The following is a 17,166-nucleotide window of genomic DNA, read 5'->3' as shown; positions in this document are numbered from 1 at the left end:
ATCGCCATAGTCCTGGCCAAGGGGCCGGTGTCCTGTCCAGTGGGCATTAGGGACTTCAGGGGGGGAATGGGTGTCACATTCATCAGCCAGGATGGCCCTAAGAGAGCCACACACAATGCATGACTTGGCCAAAGTTTGTCTTCTCGCAGTTCTGAAGCCTGGAAGTCCAACATCAGACCTCGGCACCCGGCCTTTCCCTGGGGTTCCATTCCTCTGGGGCTTACCAGTGGCCCTCTGGAGTCTCAAGAACATCATCCCTGCACAGACACCTTTAAGAGGAGAGGAAATCACTTCCAAACAACTAAAAGGAGTATCCTGTGTGTCAGGAACACGTAACATGAGTCAGCATGGTAAGCTACTACATGCTAAAATGTTCTTGTGGTGGTGGGTGTAGGGATTCCTGTGAATTTGTATAAGATTAAATCCCTATTGATTGAACAGGAATCCTATCTAGACCTTAGATTAAGAGAGAAGAGATGAGATTACTAGAGGAGGAACTTGAGAATTATCCAAATGATCAACTTAGGGTGGAACCATCTGGGCTGATCCTATAAAACCCAGCCTCAGCCCAGCCACGACTCATCTCTTGGATGGATTCTTGGTCATTGAGACTCTCTTCCGACATGGCACAAGACAGCTCTTCGAACAGTAAGTTCACAGCCCACCTGACAGATTATCCTGGTTTGGGGAGGAAATTGGGCCTGTTAGAAGTTGTGGGAATTCTGTTGGTTAAGTATTTGAATATCCATCCTGGGGAAAGAAAAAAAAAAGGCTTCCCTGATGTAGTGTTAGGAAGATAGGCCATTTGCCGAGCATGGTGGTGCACACCTGTGATCCCAGCAATTTGGGAGGCTGAGGCAAGAGGACCATGAGTTCAAAGCCAGTCTCAGCAACTTAGGGAGGCCCTCAGCCACTCAGGAGACCCTGTCTCTGAATAAAATACAAAAAAGGGCTGGGGATGTGGCTCAGAGGTTAAGGCCCCTGGGTTCAATCCCTGATATTAAAAAAAAAATTCCATTTTCTGCGCATTTGAGCATTGGGGTTTTAGGAAGGTGTAAATATTCAAGAGTCCAACAGGACAAACTTGCTTCAGGAAGGAGGAAAGGAAAAGCAAAGGGAGACAGACTCAGTAAAGGAGGGATCTGTGGGGCCTCTCTGAGCTAGGCTCCGAGCATCGGTTCAGAGCCGCTTCCAGAGCTCTTCTCCTGGACTTTGGTGTGTCCATCTGAGGGCCTCCTGGTCTCACAGATGTCTCAGACCACGGTGTGCCCAGCCGAGCGCCCCATCTTCTCACCCAACCCATGCTGCAGCCTGCCCCAGCTGGTGTGATGCGATTGCACTGTTGGTGGATGGTCACAGCCTTCGGTGACTGCCTGTGTCACCGAATGAAAGCTCCTGTCCCTACCACTGTCCATCTAACTTGGCTCCCTGGAGGGTCTGTGACCTCATATCCTGTCCCTGTGTCCTTCTCCAGACTTTCTCTGGGTCTTTACATTGGCTGTGTCCCTTCTGGAAATGGGTGACTCCCAGATGTCACCACCGCTGTCAATCATCAGACCTTTCCACACGTCATTTTCTCAGTGATCCTATTCCTTTTCTGGTGTGTGTGGTGGGGACTGGGTGTTGAGCCCAGGGGTGCTCGACCCCTGAGCCACCTCCCTAGCCCTGATGGTATTTGAGACAAGAGTCCCACCAAGTGGCTTAGGGTCTTGCTAAGTTGCCCAAGCTGCCCTCAAACTTGCCATCTTCTTGCCTCAGCCTCCAGAATCGCTGGGATGGCGGGCGTGCACCACCTCACCAGCTGAATGCAGTATATTGTAGATGGATCTATCTTGCTAACTAATTTTCCCCCATGAGTTTGGTCTAATGCATAAAATTCTATCATGCACCACGCTTTGTTTATATTCCCTTGGTGATGGCCCACTTAAATTTTGCCAACTGTTTGCTATTACAACATTCTCCTAAATGCATCACGGAGAGCCAGCCACCATGGCCCACACCTGTAATCCCATCGGCTGGGGAGGCTGAGGCAGGAGGATCACAAGTTCAAAGCCAGCCTCAGCAACTTAGCAAGATTCTGTCTCAAAAAATAAAAAGGGCTGGGGGAGTGGCTCAGTGGCCCAGTGCTCATGGTTCAACCCCCAGTACCAAAAATAAATAAATAAACAAATGGGTGGGTGCAGTCAAGACCCCCCCCCCCCAGATGCAAATGATGCAAATGAGGCACAAGATGGGTGTGACCTGTGAGGGGTTTTTTGCTGTTGTTGTTTTTTTTGAGAGGGGTCTCTGCCGCCCTCTAGGGGTTGCCCAGCTGGTGTTCCAGGCTGGTCTTGAACTCTGGGCTGGACAAAGCCTCCCTTGGCCTCCTGAGTGCACAGGGCCACGGGGGGTGGGGGGGGCGCCCCTCCCCAGGGCTTCCCCCTGCAGGACCCCTGCAGAGGGCTAGGAACCTGTGGTGTCAGACCCGTCATTTTCCCTGGGCGGCACTCAGCCTCGGTTCACAGGGCGATATCAGGCGCCACACATTGTCGCGGGGACCCTGAGCCCAGAGGGGCCAGGTGCCTGGTTTCATGCTGACTCTGCCTGGTGTCCTTGCCCTGGACTCCAGGCCCAGGCTGTCCACTAGGATTTCCCCAGCCAGGCAGAGGGCCGCCCTGTGGGAGGAGGGAATGCAGACAGGACCCAGGCATCTCGGCTCTGAATCAGGCCAAGGAAGAGAGAAAGGAGGCTGAAGTGGACGCGGTGACCGTAGGAGGGAGGGGGCAGTGCGACGATGGAGCAGCCGGGCAGCTGGGCTGGGGGCACCGTGTGGAGCCCTGTGGAACAGCAGGCCTGGTAAGGGCTAAGCTGGGCAGGGCATCGCCACGGCTCCCCGCAGGGGCCTGGGCCCATGTCAGGGTGGGCCTCCCTCTGTGAGGCGCAGTGGGCAGGGGGTGGTGGCCAGCATTGGAGGGTCAAATAAAAATGCTGCCAGGCGTGCCCCCAAAACTCCAGTAGCCCAGCAATGCTTCGCCTCAGTTCACTGCGTCCCTTTAGGTTACAAACAGTATGCTCCAAAGACTCCAGATTTGGCTACTTCAAGGAGATATCCTGTATCCAAAGTTACATGATGTGGTGTTTTTCCTTTTGGAGATTCTGGGCAAAGTATGGAATCCTTTTAGTCCTCTTTTGGGGTGCTGGGGGCTCGATCCAGGGCCTTGCACCTGCGAGGCCAGGACCTCACCACTAAGCAGCATCCCCAACCCCTGGAACTCCTTTTGTGATTAATTTTGTGCACGTAACATTTTTTTGGAATATTTTGGAAGTTGACCTAGTTTGCCTGCGATGGTGAGTGATAAGGACAGACCAGGGGTCTTGACTGGAAAACCTGGAATGGCTTAATGGCACCTGCCACAGGCTTTGCTTCTGGGTTCAGTTCTTCATCCCCAGATGGACCCGTCGCGCATCCTCTTAACCCATTGCTTATGATCTACACAAAAATATCGCAACCGTTCTCTATGGGGCTTGAAAAGCGGGACCCTGCGTGTCCGGTTGCAGCATTTGGGTCAGTTGGAGAAGCTGGAAGATCAGCTGTGTTGGCGGGCGTGGTGGGGAGGGCAGGAAGCCCCTCCCTGCTGGGGAGAGAAGCTGAGAGGCAGGACCGGCCGTCTCTCGAGGTAAGCTTACCCACTTGATGGTGCTTATTTCCTGATCTTTCCACAGGGCCCATGCCTGGGAGCAGTAGGCGCGATCGCACTAAGTTCACCAAAGAGCAGCTGAAAATCCTCATCGACACCTTTAACCAGATGCCATACCCAAATTATGCTACCAAACAAAAACTTGCCGTGGAAGTCAACACTGATGAGTCGAGAATCCAGGTGAGTTACAAATCCTCTCCTTCCTTCCTTCCTTCCTTCCTTCCTTCCTTCCTTCCTTCCTTCCTTCCTTCCTTTCTTCCTTCCTTCCTTTCTTTCTTTCTTCTTTCTTTCTAGTACTGGATTGAACCCAAGGGAGCTCTACTACTGAGCTACATCCTCAGCCCTTTCTAGTTTGATCAGGGTTCTTGCTTAATAACCCAGGCAGGCCTCAAACTTGCCGTCCTCCAGCCTCAGCCTCCTGAGTCACTGAAGTTACAAATTCTGTATCTCCAAAACTGGAATTGGAAAGGAAGAAAGGAAAATCACTGTGATGGCACAGGTTCCAAGCAGTGTGCTGAGGGCTGTGGGTAAGCCCAGAGAGCTGTTGCCCTTGGTCTGGCATGGTCGTGTACCACCACAGTTGCCGCAACTCAGAAGGCTGAGGCAGGAGGGTCACAAGCTCAAGGTCTCGGCAACTTAGAAAGACCCTGTCTCGAAATAAAAGATAAAAAGGGCTGGGGATGTGATTCAATAGCACAGCATCCCTGGGTTCCATCCACAATATCACCGAAAAGAAAAAAGGAATGGAGAAATGAAAGGAGACAAAGCAAAGCATGCAAAAACAGACACTCTTTCTCTCCTAAGATGGCCTAAAGTGCATCATCTGATCCAGATGGCTACGTGGAGGGAAGTCCAGCTTGGTTGTGGGGTCACAGCCCACCGTGGAGCTGCTGTTCTTCAGGGTCTTGCTTTCTTTTCTCCATAGGTTTGGTTTCAGAATCGCAGAGCTAGACACAGACTCCAGGAAAGGCCAGAACCTAAGGAGGCTTTGGAATCAAGCCAAGGCCCTGGGCGAGACCAACTTCCAGGACGGATTCGAAGTAAGCAGCCTGTGCAGATGTGTCTCCACAGGGGAGCCAGCTGCTGCCAGGAGCAGGGACACAGCAGGCCTGCACTGTGGGCCGTGGACACTCCTGCAGGCCAGCTGCCGGGGAGGCCGGCCCTGTCTCACACACACACAAAAGCAAGCAGGAGGGATGCAGCCGGGTGGTAGCCGGGGTCCGGCAAGGCCCTGGAGGTTCTGCCCTGCCCGTGGGTCACCGTGGCCCCTGCTAATCCTCTCCCACCCACCCTAGGTGAGGAGGCCCGACGGTGCCGCACCACCTACAGCCCCTCTCAGCTGCACACCCTCACCAGGGCCTTCAGGAACAACCCCTACCCCGGGATCCATTGCAGGGAACAGCTTGCGAAGGAAGTCGGAGTTCCTGAGTCGAGAGTCCAGGTGAGTGATGAGGCCTGCGGCTGTCCCAGAGGGGAGACGTGCAGGAGGACAGCCATGCCAGCCTGGCCACTCCACTCCCCTGCCAGGCCCCCAGGGCCAGCTGCCTGGTTCTGCCCCCCACCCCCTGCCCTCGGGGCTGGTCCCTCAGCCCCTGCTGGTAGTTCTTCTTTTTACCCAGCCCCACCCCAGACCTTTTCTAAATTTTATTTCTGTAGGTAGTCTTGATAAGGATCAAACTTGTGGTCCTCCTGCCTCGGCTTCCAGAGCAGCCGGGACTGCGGTGTGCACCACCGTGCCTTGCCCACTTGCCCAGGACACGCTCGGCGAGGGGAGGCGGCGGCCGTGGAGCCAGGGCTCCAGGCCTCGGGAAGGACTGCACCTGCGATGGGGGCCCTGGGGGCTTTCAGGACAAGAGCCTGTCACCAGATTGGGACAGGCCTGGATGCCAGGTTCAGAATTGGAGTTTTATTTTCAGGCTTAAGAAGCTTTCACAATGTTACAGGAATGGGCAGTGATGATCTGTGATTAGGCCTGCAAGGAATCGCCTGTCCCTCTGGTTTGCCTTAAGAAGCAACTGCAAATTCATATGGTGTCCACTGTCTCCATCAAAACCCTTTGATTTACTCACTTAGATTTGGTTTCAAAATAGAAGATCTAGATTACGTGTGCAGAAAAAAGAAGCACCCGATGCAACCTTCCAACACGGCCAGGGACCAGATCCCTCCCGCGGAGTTCAAGGTAGGTGGCATGTGGGTCCAGCACAGCACAAGGCAGGGGCCCCCTGTGGGTCCAAGCCTCCTGAGGGTGGGGCCAGCCACTCCCCCCGGGAGGCGGAGGACACCCCCACCCCAGAATCAGGAGGTTGACACAGACCCTAAAAGTTCTTTCCACGTCTGGGGAGCTTCCAAGGAATTCACTGCCCACGTTTACCATGAGCCTAGCAACCCCATTTTTTAATGAATTTTGGCCTGGGTGTGGCGGTGCACGCCTGTAATCCCAGCCACCTGCAAGACTGAGGCCAGAGGATTGCAAGTACTTGACCAGCCTCAGGAGCTTGGCGAGAGGCAGGCTGCGAGGTGGCGTGCTGAGGCGGTCACAGGCTCCATGTTGGATGTGGAAGAGCCAGGCTGACCTTCACGTCTGATGGTGAACGGGCCCCTGTCTCTCCTCCCCTGTCTCTCCTCCTGAGGTCTGGGAGGCACCTCTGAACATGGCACACCGGGAGCCTCGCCTTGCAGGAACCTTCCGGATCTCAGCCACAACGGCCAGGTGGACGCTGAGCAGCTTCCTTCACCCACTGAAGAGCGCCGTGCTGGTCCCGCCTGACAGGCACTGCTGGTGTGCCTCGTCCTCCGCCCTCTCCACCTCCGTTAACCGCCTCTGGAGATGTAAAAGGTGTTTCAGTGAAGACAGGAGCAAGGACAACGCCCGAGAGCCAGGAAGGCAGGAAGCCTGCCTGGGAAGATCCTGGGGGTCTTGCTCAGGCCAGAGCAGAGCTCAACTCTGACCTCGGGTGGCCCAGGGTCCTGCCACCAGGGAGGGGTCTGGAGATGCACTTGCAGTACCTCAAGCCCACAGAAGTCCAACGGCACCGGCACCGGATCTCGGTGGACACAGGCAAACCCAGCTGCGTGGCATCGCCAACATGGCCCCGGGCTGTCAGTCCTCCTGGGAGTGCCCCCTACTGCTGGGCCCTCCAGCCAAACATAAACCGCCTTGGTCATTTCTCAGTCCTCACAGTGAGGAGCTGAGGCAAACTCATCTACTCATGTTAAAACCATAAAATGAAAATTTGAAGAATGAAATATGTACACCATCGGGAAGAAGCGCCTCACTCACCATTTTTTTTTAGTTAAAAATATAAAGATTGAACATGGTTATGGAGGAGCGTGTGATTTCATTTTTTTTTAAAGAGAGAGTGAGAGAGAGAGAGAGAGAATTTTTAATATTTATTTTTTAGTTCTCGGCGGACACAACATCTTTGTTGGTATGTGCTGCTGAGCATCGAACCCGGGCTGCACGCATGCCAGGCGAGCGCGCTACCGCCTGAACCACATCCCCAGCCCGAGTGTGTGATTTCAATACGTAGACATTGTGCCATGTTCCAATCAGGGCAACGTCTCTCTGCTTAAACTTTATGGTTTTTGTGCTGAAATGTGCACTATCTTTCCTAGTTTTTTAAGTAGACAAAGCATTATATTTTATTATCAATTATCACCTGTGATTGTCCTACTGTGTCACAGAACACCAGAACTCACCTCCTAACTGGCTCAGCATGCACTGGCCAGCCTACCCACCCACTCCCTTCCCTCCCCAGCCTCAGCTGTCCACCATTCTACTCAACGTGTGTGTGTGTGTGTGTGTGTGTGTGTGTGTTACAGGAACTGAACCCAGGGGTGCTTAGCCCCTGAGCCACATCACCACTCCTTTCTATTTTTTAAAATTGTCTCACTAAGTTGCGGAGGCTGACCTTGAATTGTGATCCTCCTGCCTCAGCCTCCCAAGTAGCTGGGTTTACAGGCGTGTGCATCATACCCAGCTCTACTCTCAACTTTTATGAGGTCAACTTTTTGAGATCCACATGAGTGTGGTCATGAGTAGTTTCTCAGAGCCTAGTTTCTTTCACGTATATAATGACCTCTAGTCCCATCCATGCTGTTTCAAATGGCAGGATTCCCTCCTTTTGTTTGGCTGAAATAGCATCCCACTGTATGATCTACCCCATTCTCTCCATTGCCCCATCAACTGGTGGGCCAGAGGCTGGTTTGGTTTCCTGGCTGCTGGGCACAGTGCCGCAAGGAACACAGAAGGGCAGGTGTCTCTTCAACGAACTGATTCAGCTTTATTTGCACATACCCTTGGTAGTGTGGTTGCTGGAATACGTGGAAGCTCTATTTTTATTTTAAGGAAATGCCACAGTTTTCCATAAGGGCTGTGTGTTACATTCCTACCCACAGTGGACAGGGGCTCCTTTTTCCCACTCCCCTGTCAGCACTGGTCATCTTTTGGCTGCCCTGGCATCTTTGTGAGATTCTGTTCCCCTCAAAATAATAAAGCTTGGGATACAGATCAGTGGTGGAGTGTTTATTGGCAAATGGGAAACCCTCAGTTCAATCCCCAGCACAGCAAAATAAATGAAAATACCTAGAAATAAATTTGATCAAAGAGGTAAAATATCTCTGTAAGAACACTATAAAACATTGAATGAAATCGTGAAGATTACAAAAAAGGAAAGATATACCATTTTCATGCATTGAGAGAATCCATACTGTGAAAATGATCTAGATGTTCACCGCAGTCTTTCAATGACAGTTTTCATAGAAAGAGAAACAACCCTGAAGCTTGTGTGGAACCACAAAAAATAAATGATGAAAGTGGTTTTGTTTTGGGGAGGGGGCATATCAGGGATTGACTTCGGGGGAACTGAACCACTGAGCCACATCCCCAACCCATTTCTGTATTTTATTTAGGGACAGAGTCTCAATGAGTTGCTTACAACCTTGCTAACTTGCTGAGGCTGGCTTTGAACTTGTGATCTCCCTGCCTCAGCCTACTAAGCATTGGGATTATAGGTGTGCACTGCTGCACATGACCTCAAACTAACCTTGAGCAAAAACATCACAATCATCACTTTGCTTGTATTAAAAATATGCCTCAAAACACGGCCTCGCTATGTTTCCCAGGATGGTCTTGAACCGGGGCTAAAGTAACTCTGGCCTCAGCCTCCCAGGTTGCTGGGACTACAGGTGCATGGCACCACACCTGGTCCTGGGGCCTGAACCCAGGGTCTTGTGCATGCTACACGCTCACCATACCACTGAGTTACAGTCCCAGCCTATAATGTGTGTGACGGGAGTGTATGTGTGTGGGGGGAGGTTGTTTACTTTTCATACTGGGTGTTGAATACAGAGGTGCTTTACACTGAGAAACATCCCCTGTTTGTTTTATATTTTTTAGTTGTAGTTCAACACCATACTTCATTTTGTTTTTGTATGAGGTGCTGAGGATGGAACCCAGTGCATTGCACATGCAAGTCGAGTGCTCTGTCCCTGAGCCACGTCCAAAGGCCTCCTTTCAGCAGTTTTTTAAATTTATTTCAAAGGAGAGTCTTGCAGAAATTCTGAGATGGGACTTGAAATTGGGATCCCATATCCTCAGCCTTCACAGACACTGGGATTACAGGTGTGTGCACATATATCCAGACTCCAATGTCCTTTAGAGAATGAAAAACGCTTGATATTGTTACGAACATTTATAATTCGGGATTAAAGAATGCCACATTGAGAGGAAGACTCACTGAATGATGGATTCTTGTTGTTTTGCAGAGCTGGGAATTGACACAGGGTCCGTGTATGCTGGCAAGACTCTCACACGGAACTATACGTGGAGACCTGAAAGAGAATTTTAAAATGTAAATCTACATAACATTCAGCAATAAGAGGGAACAGTTGTCCAACTCAGGTTAGAAATGCTCTGGAATGAAGTATACAGTGTTCCTGTCACAACTGCTCTGAGTGAAGTGTAAGGTGTTCATGTGTGAACTGCACTAAGGTCAAGTGTAAGGTGTTCATGTCCGAACTGCTCTGAGGTGAGGTGTAAGGTGTTGATGTCAGAACTGCTCTGAGGTGATGTGTAAGGTGTTCATGTCAGAACTGCTCTGAGGTGAGGTGTAAGGTATTCAAGTTACCAACTGCTGTGAGTTGAGGTGTAAGGTGTTCATGTCAGAACTGCTCGGGGGTGAGGTGTAAAATGTTCATGTTGGAACTGCGCTGAGGTGACGTGTAAGGTGTTGATGTCAGAACTGCCCTAGGGTGAGGTGTAAGGTGTTCATGTTAAAAGTGCTCTGGGATGAGGTGTAAGGTGTTAATGTTACAACTTCTCAGGGGTGAAATGTAAAGTGTTCACGTTAGAACTACTCTGGGGTGAGGTGTAAGGTGTTCATGTCTAAACTATTCTAAGGTGAGGTGTAAGGTGTTCATTTCAGAACTGCTCTGAGGTGAGGTATAAGGTGTTCATGTCAGAACTTCTCTGGAGTGAGCTGCAAGGTGTTCAGGTTAGAACTGCTCTGGGGTGAGGTGTAAAATATTCATGTCAGAACTTCTCTGGGGTGAAGTGTAAGGTGTTCTTGTCAGAACTGCTATGGGCTGAGGTGTAATGATTTCATGTCACAACTGCTCTGATCTGACGTGTAATGTTTTTAATTCATTACAGTTCTGGGGTGAGCTGTAAGGTGTTCATGTCAGAACTGCTCTGAGGTGAGGTGTAAAGTGTGCATTTGTGAACTGCTCTGGGGTGAGGTGTAAAGTGTGCATTTGTGAACTGCTCTGGGGTGAGGTGTAACGTGTTCATGTCAGAACTGCTCTGAGGTAAGGTATAAAGTGTTCATGTCAGAACTGCTCTGGGGAGAGGTGTAATGTGATCATGTCTGAACTGCTCTGAGGTGAGGTGTAAGGTGTTCCTGTCTGAATTGCTCTGGGGAGAGTTGTAAGTTTATCATACCTGAACTTCTCTAATGTGAAATGTAATGTGTTCACGTCAGAACTTTTCTGAGGAAAGGTGTAAGGTGTTCATGTCGGAACTTCTCTGGAGTGAGCTGTAAGGTGTTCATGTTAGAACTGCTCTGGGGTGAGGTGTAAGGTGATCATGTCTGAACTGCTTTGGGGTGAGGTGTAAAGTGATCATGTCTAAACTGTTCTGAGGTGAGGTGTAAGGTGTTCATGTCAGAACTTGTTGGGGTGAGGTGTAAGGTGTTCATGTAAGAACTGCTCTGAACTGAGGTGTAAGGTGATCATGTCAGAATTTTCTTGTGGTGAGGTGTATGGTGTTCATGTCAGAAATTCTGTGGGGTGAGGTGTAAGGTGTTAGGTTTGAATTGCTCTGGGGTGAGTTGTCAGATGTTCATGTCATTATAGCTCTGGTGTGATGTGTATGGTGTTCATGTCTGAACGGCTCTGTGGTGAGGTGTAAGATGTTCATGTTAGAACTGGTCTGAGGTGAGGGGTAAGGTGTTCATGCCTTAACTGCTCTGGAGTGAAGTGTAAAGTGTTCATGTCAGAATTGCTCTGGGGAAAGGTATAAGGTTTTCATGTCAGAACTGCTCTGAGGTGAGGCGTAAGGTGTTCATGTGAGAACCACTCTGGGGTGAGGTGTAAGGTGTTCATGTCAGAACTGCTCTGGGGTGAGGTGTAAGGTGTTCATGTTAGAACTGCTCTGGGGTGAGGTATAAGGTGTTCATGTAAAACTGCTCTGGGATGAGGTGTAAGGTGTTTATGTTAGAACTGCTCTAAGGTCAGGTGTAAGATGTTCATTTCAGAACTGCTCTGAGGTGAGGAATAAGGTGCTCATATCAGAACTTCTCTGGAGTGAGGTGTAAAATGTTCATGTCAGAACTGCTCTGGGGTGATGTGTAAGGTGTTCATGTGTGAACTGCTCTAACGTGAGGTGTAAAGTGTTCATATCAGAACTGCTCTGAGGTGAGGTGTAGGGGGTTCCTGTCAGAACTGCTCTGGGGTGAGGTGTAAAATATTCGTGTCAGAAATTCTCTGGGGTGAAGTTTAAGGTGTCCTTATCAGAACTGCTATGGGCTGAGGTGTAATGATAATCATGTCACAACTGCTCTGATATGTTTTTAATTCATTACAGTTCTGGGGTGAGGTTTAAGGTGTTTATGTCAGAACTGCTCTGGGTGAGGTGTAAGGTGTTCATGTCTGAACTGCTCTGAGGTGAGGTGTAAAGTATTCATGTTAAAAGTGCTCTCAGGTGAGGTGTAAGTTGTTCATGTCAGACATTTCTGTGGTGAGGTGTATGATGTTCATGTCAGAACTACACTGAGGTGAGGTGTATGCTGTTCATGTCAGAACTACTCTGAGGTGAAGTGTAAGGTGTTCATATCAGAACTGTTCTGAGGTGAGGTGTAATGTGCTCATGTCAGAACTGCTCTGAGGTGAGGTGTAATATGTACATGTGTAAACTGCTAAAAGGTGAGGTGTAAGGTGAGTTGTAAGGTGCTCATGTTAGAACTGCTCTGAGGTGAGGTGTAAGGTGTTCATGGCAGAAATGATCTGAGGTCAGTTGTAAGGTGTTCATGTCAGAACAGCTGTGAGGTGAGGTATAAGGTGATCATGTGAGAACTGCTCTGGTGTGAGGTGTAAGCTATTCATTTCAGAACTGTTCTGGGGTGAGGTTAAGGTGTTCATGTCAGAACTGCTCTGAGGTCAGGTGTAATGTGACCATGTCTGAACTGCTCTGGTGTGAGGTGTAAGCTATTCATTTCAGAACTGTTCTGGGGTGAGGTGAAAGATATTCATGTCAGAACTTCTCTGGGGTCAGGTGTAATGTGACCATGTCTGAACTGCTCTGAGGTGAGGTGTAAAGTGTTCATGTTAAAACTGATCTGAGGTGAGGTGTAAGGTGTTCCTGTCTGAAGTGCTCTGGGGAGAGTTTTAAGTTTATCATGTCTGAACTTCTCTAATGTGAAATCTAAGGTGTTCATGTCAGAAGTTTTCTGAGGAGAGGTGTAAGGTGTTCATGTTAGAACTGCTCTGGAATGAAGTATACAGTGTTCATGTTAGAACTGCTCTAAGATGAGGTGTATGGTGTTCATGTCAGAACTGCTCTGGGGTGAGGTGTAAGGAGTTCATGGCAGAAATGATCTGAGGTGAGTTGTAAGGTGTTCGTGTCAGATCTGCTCTTAGGTGAGGTGTAAGGTGTTCATCTCAGAACTGCTCTGGGGTGAGGTGTAAGGTGATCATGTTAGAAATGCTCTGGGGTGAGGTGTAAGTTGTTCATGCAAGAATTACTCTGAAGTAAGGTGTATGGTGTACATGTCAAAAGTTCTTTGGAGTGAGGTGTAAGGTGATCATGACTGAAGTGCTCTGGGGTGAGGTGTATGGTGTTCATATTCGAACTGATCTGAGGTGAAGGGTAAGGTGTTCATGTCAGAATTGTCTAGGGTGAGGTGTAAGGTGTTCATGTCAGAGCTTCTCTGAGGTGAGGTGTAAAGTGATCATGTGAAAACTTCTCTAGGGTGAGGTGTATGGTGTTCATGTGAGAACTGCTCTCATGTGAGGTGTATGGTGTTCATTTCAGAGCTGATCTGAGGTGAGGTGTATCCTGTTCACGTCTGAACTTGTCTGGGGTGAGGTGTAAGGTGTTCATGTCAGAACTGCTCTGAAGTGAGGTGTATGGTGATCATGTCAGAACTTCTCTGGGGTGAGGTGTATGGTGTTCATATCAGAACACATCTGGGGTGAGGTGTAAGGTGTAAGCTGTTCACGTCAGAACTCCTCTGAGGTGAGGTGTAAAGTGTTCATGTCAGAACTGCTCTGCGGTGAGGTGTATGGTGTTCATTTCAGAACTCCTCTGGGGTGAGGTGTCAGGTGTTCATGTAAGAACTGCACTGTGGTGAGGTCTAAGGTGTTCATGGAAGAACAGCTGTGAGGTGAGGTGTAAGGTGATCATGTCAGAACTGTTCTGGGGTGAGGTGTAAGGTGTTCATGTTAGAATGCTCTGGGGTGAGATGTAAGGTGTTCATGTGTGAACTGCTCTGGGGTGAGGTGTAAGGTGTTCATGTCTCAACTGCTCTGAGGTGAAGTGTAAAGTGTTCATGTTAAAGCTGATCTGACGTGAGGTGTAGGTGTTCCTGTCTGAAGTGCTCTGGGGTGAGTTGTAATTTTTTCATGTCTGAACTTCTCTAATGTGAAATCTAAGGTGCTCATATCAGAACTTTTCTGAGGAGAAGTGTAAGGTGTTCATGTCAGAACTACTCTGGGTGAGGTATAAGGTGTTCATGTCAGAACTGCTCTGGGGTGAGGTGTAAGGTGTTCATGTCAGAACTGTTCTGAGGTGAGGTGTAAGGTGATCATGTCAGAACTGCTCTGAGGTGAGGTGTAAGGTGATCATGTCAGAACTGCTCTGAGCTGAGGTGTAAGGTGTTCATGTAAGAACTGCTCTGAGCTGAGGTGTAAGGTGATCATGTGAGAACGTCTCTGGGGTGAGGTTTTAGGTGTTCGTGTCAGAACTGTTCTGGTGTGAAGTGTAAGGTGATCATGTCAGAACTGCAGTAAGCTGAGCTGTAAGGTGATCATGTCAGAATTTCCTTGGGGTGAGGTGTATGGTGTTCATGTGAGAAATTCTGTGGGTTGAGGTGTAAGGTGTTAGGTTTGAATTGCTCTGGGGTGATGTGTATGGTGTTCATGTCCGAATGGCTCTGTGGTGAGGTGTAAGATGTTCATCTTAGAACTGCTCTGAGGTGAGGTGTATGGTGTTCATGCCTTAACTGCTATGGGGTGAGGTATAAAGTGTTCATGTGTGAACTGTTCTGTGGTGAGGTGTGAAGTGTTCATGTCAGAATGTCTCTGAGGTGAGATGTAAGGAGGTCATGTCAGAACTGCTCTGGGGTGAGGTGTAAGGTGTTCATGTCAGAACTGTTCTGGGGTGAGGTATAAGGTGTTTATGTCAGAATGCTCTGGAGTGAGGTGTAAGATGTTCATGTCTGCACTGCTCTGAGGTGAGGTGTAAAGTGTGCATTTGTGAACTGCTCTGGCGTGAGGTGTAAGGTGTTAATGTCAGAACTGCTCTGAGGTAGGGTGTGAGGTGTTCATGTCTGAACTGCTCTGAGGTGAGGTGTAAAGTGTTCATGTTAAAACTGCTCTGAGGTGAGGTGTAAGGTGTTTTTTGTCTGAACTGTTGTGGAAAGAGTTGTAAGTTTATCATGTCTGAACTTCTCTAATGTGAAATGTAAGGTGTTCATGTCAGAACTTTTCTGAGGAGAGGTGTAAGGTGTCCATGTCAGAACTGCTCTGGGGTGAGGTGTAAGGTGATCATGTCTGAACTGCTCTGGGGTGAGGTGTAAAGTGATCATGTCTGAACTGCTCTGTGGTGAAATGTAAGGTGTTTTTTTCACAACAGCCCTGAGGAGAGGTTTTAAGGTGTTCATGTGAGAACTGCTCTGAGCTGCTGTGTAAGGTGATCATGTCAGAACTGCTCTAAGGTGAGTTGTAAGGTGATCATGTCAGAATTTCTCTGGGATGAGGTGTATGGTGTTCATGTGAGAAATTCTGTGGGGTGAGGTAAGGTGTTAGGTTTGAATTGCTCTGGGGTGAGGTGTAAGGTGTTCATGATAGAACAGCTCTGGTGTGATGTGTACGGTGTTCATGTCCGAAGGGCTCTATGGTGAGGTGTAAGGTATTCATGTTAGAACTGCTCTGAGTTGAGGCATAAGGTGTTCATGTCTGAACTGTTCTGGGGTGAGGTGTTAGGTGTTCATGTCTGAACTGCTCTGAGGTGAGGTGTAAGGTGTTCCTGTGTGAAATGCTCTGGGGTGAGGTGTAAGGTATTCATGTCTGAACTGCTTTGAGGTGAGGTGTAAGGTGTTCCTGTGTGAACTGGTCTGAGGTGAGGTGTAAGGTGTTCATTTTAAACAGCTCTGACGTGAAGTGTAAGGTGATCATGTCAGAAATTCTCTGGGGTGAGGTGTAAGGTGTTCATGTAAGAACTGCTGTTAAGTGAGGTGTATGGTGTTCATGTCAGAACTGCTCTCGGGTGAGGTGTAAGGTTACCATGTCCGAACTGCTCTGGGGTGAGGTGTAAGGAGATTATGTCCGAACTGGTCTGAGGTGAGGTGTAAATTGTTCATGTCAGAACAGCTCTGGGGGGAGGTGTACACTGTTCATGTTCGAACTGACATGAGGTGAGGTGTAAGGTGTTCATGCCAGAAGTCCTCTGAAGTAATGTGTATGGTGTTCATGTCAGAGCTTATATGGGGTGAGGTGTAAGGTGTTTATGTGTTTACTGCTCTTGGGTGAGGAGTAAGGTGTTCATGTTAGAACTACTATAAGGTGAGTTGTAAGGTTTTCATGTTATAACTGCTCTGGGGTGAGGTGTAAGGTGGTTATGTCTGTAATGGTCTGGGGTGAGGTGTAAGATGATCATGTCTGAACTGCTTTGGGGTGAAGTGTAAGGTGATCATGTCTGATGTGCTCTGGGGTGAGCTGTAAGGTGATCATGTCTTAACTGCTCTAATGTGAATTGTACGGTGCTCATGTCAGAACTGCTCTGAGGTGAGATGTAAAGTGTTCATGTCTGAACTGCTCTGAGGTGAGGTGTAAGGTGTTCACGTAAGAAGATCTTTGGAGTGAGGTGTATGGTGATCATGTGTGAACTGCTCAGGGTGAGGTGTAAGGTGTTCATGTCAGATCTGGTCTGAGGTGAGGTTTAATGTGTTCATGTTAGAATTGCTCTGGGGTGAGGTATAAGGTGTTCATGTAGGAACGGCTCTGAGGTATGGTGTAAAGTGTTCATGTTAGAACTGTTCTGGGGTGAGGTGTAAGGTGTTCATGTCTAATTACTCTGGGGTGAGGTGTAAGTTGTTCATATCAGAACTTCTCTGAGGTGAGTTGTAACGTGTTCATGTGTGAACTGCTCTGGGTGAGGTGTAAGGTGTTCATGTCAGAACTGCCCTTAGCTGAGGTGTAAGATGTTCATGTCAGAACTTGTCTGGGGGTGAGGTGTAAAGTATTCATGTCAGAACTTCTCTGAGATGAGGTGTAATTTGATCATGTGGAACTTCTTTAGGGTGAGGTGTATGCTGTTCATGTGAGAATTCCTCTTATATGAGGTGTATGGTTTTAATGACAGAACTTCTTTCGGGTGAGGTGTAAGGTGTTCATGTCAGAACTTCTCTGGGGTGAGGTGTAAGGTGTTCATGTCACAACTTCTCTGAGGTGAGGTGTAAGGTGTTCATGTCTGAATTGTTCTCAGGTGACAGATAAGGTGTTCATGTCACAACTGCTCTGGAGTTAGGTGTAAGGTGATCATGTTAGAACTGCTCTGGGGTGAGGTGTAAGTTGTTCATGCCAGAAATACTCTGAAGTAATGTGTATGGTGTTCATGTCAGCAGTTCTTTGGAGTGAGGTGTAAGGTGATCCTGTCTGAAGTGCTCTGGGGTGAGGTGTATGGTGTTCATATTCGAACTGATCTGAGGTGAGTTGTAACGTGTTCATGTGTGAACTGCTCTGGGTGAGGTGTAAGGTGTTCATGTCAGAACTG

At 48.8% G+C, this 17,166-nt stretch overlaps 2 protein-coding genes across 2 annotated transcripts in view; both read left to right on the top strand.

Annotated features, from left to right (window-relative positions):
* Positions 1-623: 623 nt before the first annotated feature.
* On the top strand, positions 624-6,444 carry Duxa (double homeobox A). Its single transcript, XM_078033279.1, has 6 exons — positions 624-648; positions 3,703-3,857; positions 4,603-4,717; positions 4,973-5,118; positions 5,751-5,856; positions 6,308-6,444. The coding sequence occupies exons 1-6, from the start codon at positions 624-626 to the stop codon at positions 6,442-6,444; spliced, it is 684 nt and encodes a 227-aa protein (XP_077889405.1).
* Positions 6,445-6,668: 224 nt separating this feature from the next.
* Positions 6,669-17,166, top strand: part of LOC144371078 (uncharacterized) — a 33,782-nt gene continuing 23,284 nt past the window's right edge. Inside the window, exon 1 of the mRNA XM_078033278.1 lies at positions 6,669-6,857. Coding sequence (XP_077889404.1) covers positions 6,669-6,857 — 189 coding nt within the window. The remainder of the gene's footprint in view (positions 6,858-17,166) is intronic.

The sequence above is a fragment of the Ictidomys tridecemlineatus genome, chromosome 15, assembly GCF_052094955.1.
Source record: "Ictidomys tridecemlineatus isolate mIctTri1 chromosome 15, mIctTri1.hap1, whole genome shotgun sequence".
Taxonomy (NCBI): domain Eukaryota; kingdom Metazoa; phylum Chordata; class Mammalia; order Rodentia; family Sciuridae; genus Ictidomys; species Ictidomys tridecemlineatus.
Note: the sequence above shows the minus strand (reverse complement) of the source record. Positions and strands in the feature narration are given on the sequence as shown.

Excerpts from the sequence above, each read along its gene's own strand:
- Duxa (XM_078033279.1), top strand. The coding sequence starts at position 624 with ATGGCACAAGACAGCTCTTCGAACA. Across the intron at positions 649-3,702 it reads ACAAGACAGCTCTTCGAACA|GGCCCATGCCTGGGAGCAGT; the intron begins GTAAGTTCACAG and ends ATCTTTCCACAG. Across the intron at positions 5,857-6,307 it reads TCCCTCCCGCGGAGTTCAAG|GTCTGGGAGGCACCTCTGAA; the intron begins GTAGGTGGCATG and ends TCTCCTCCTGAG.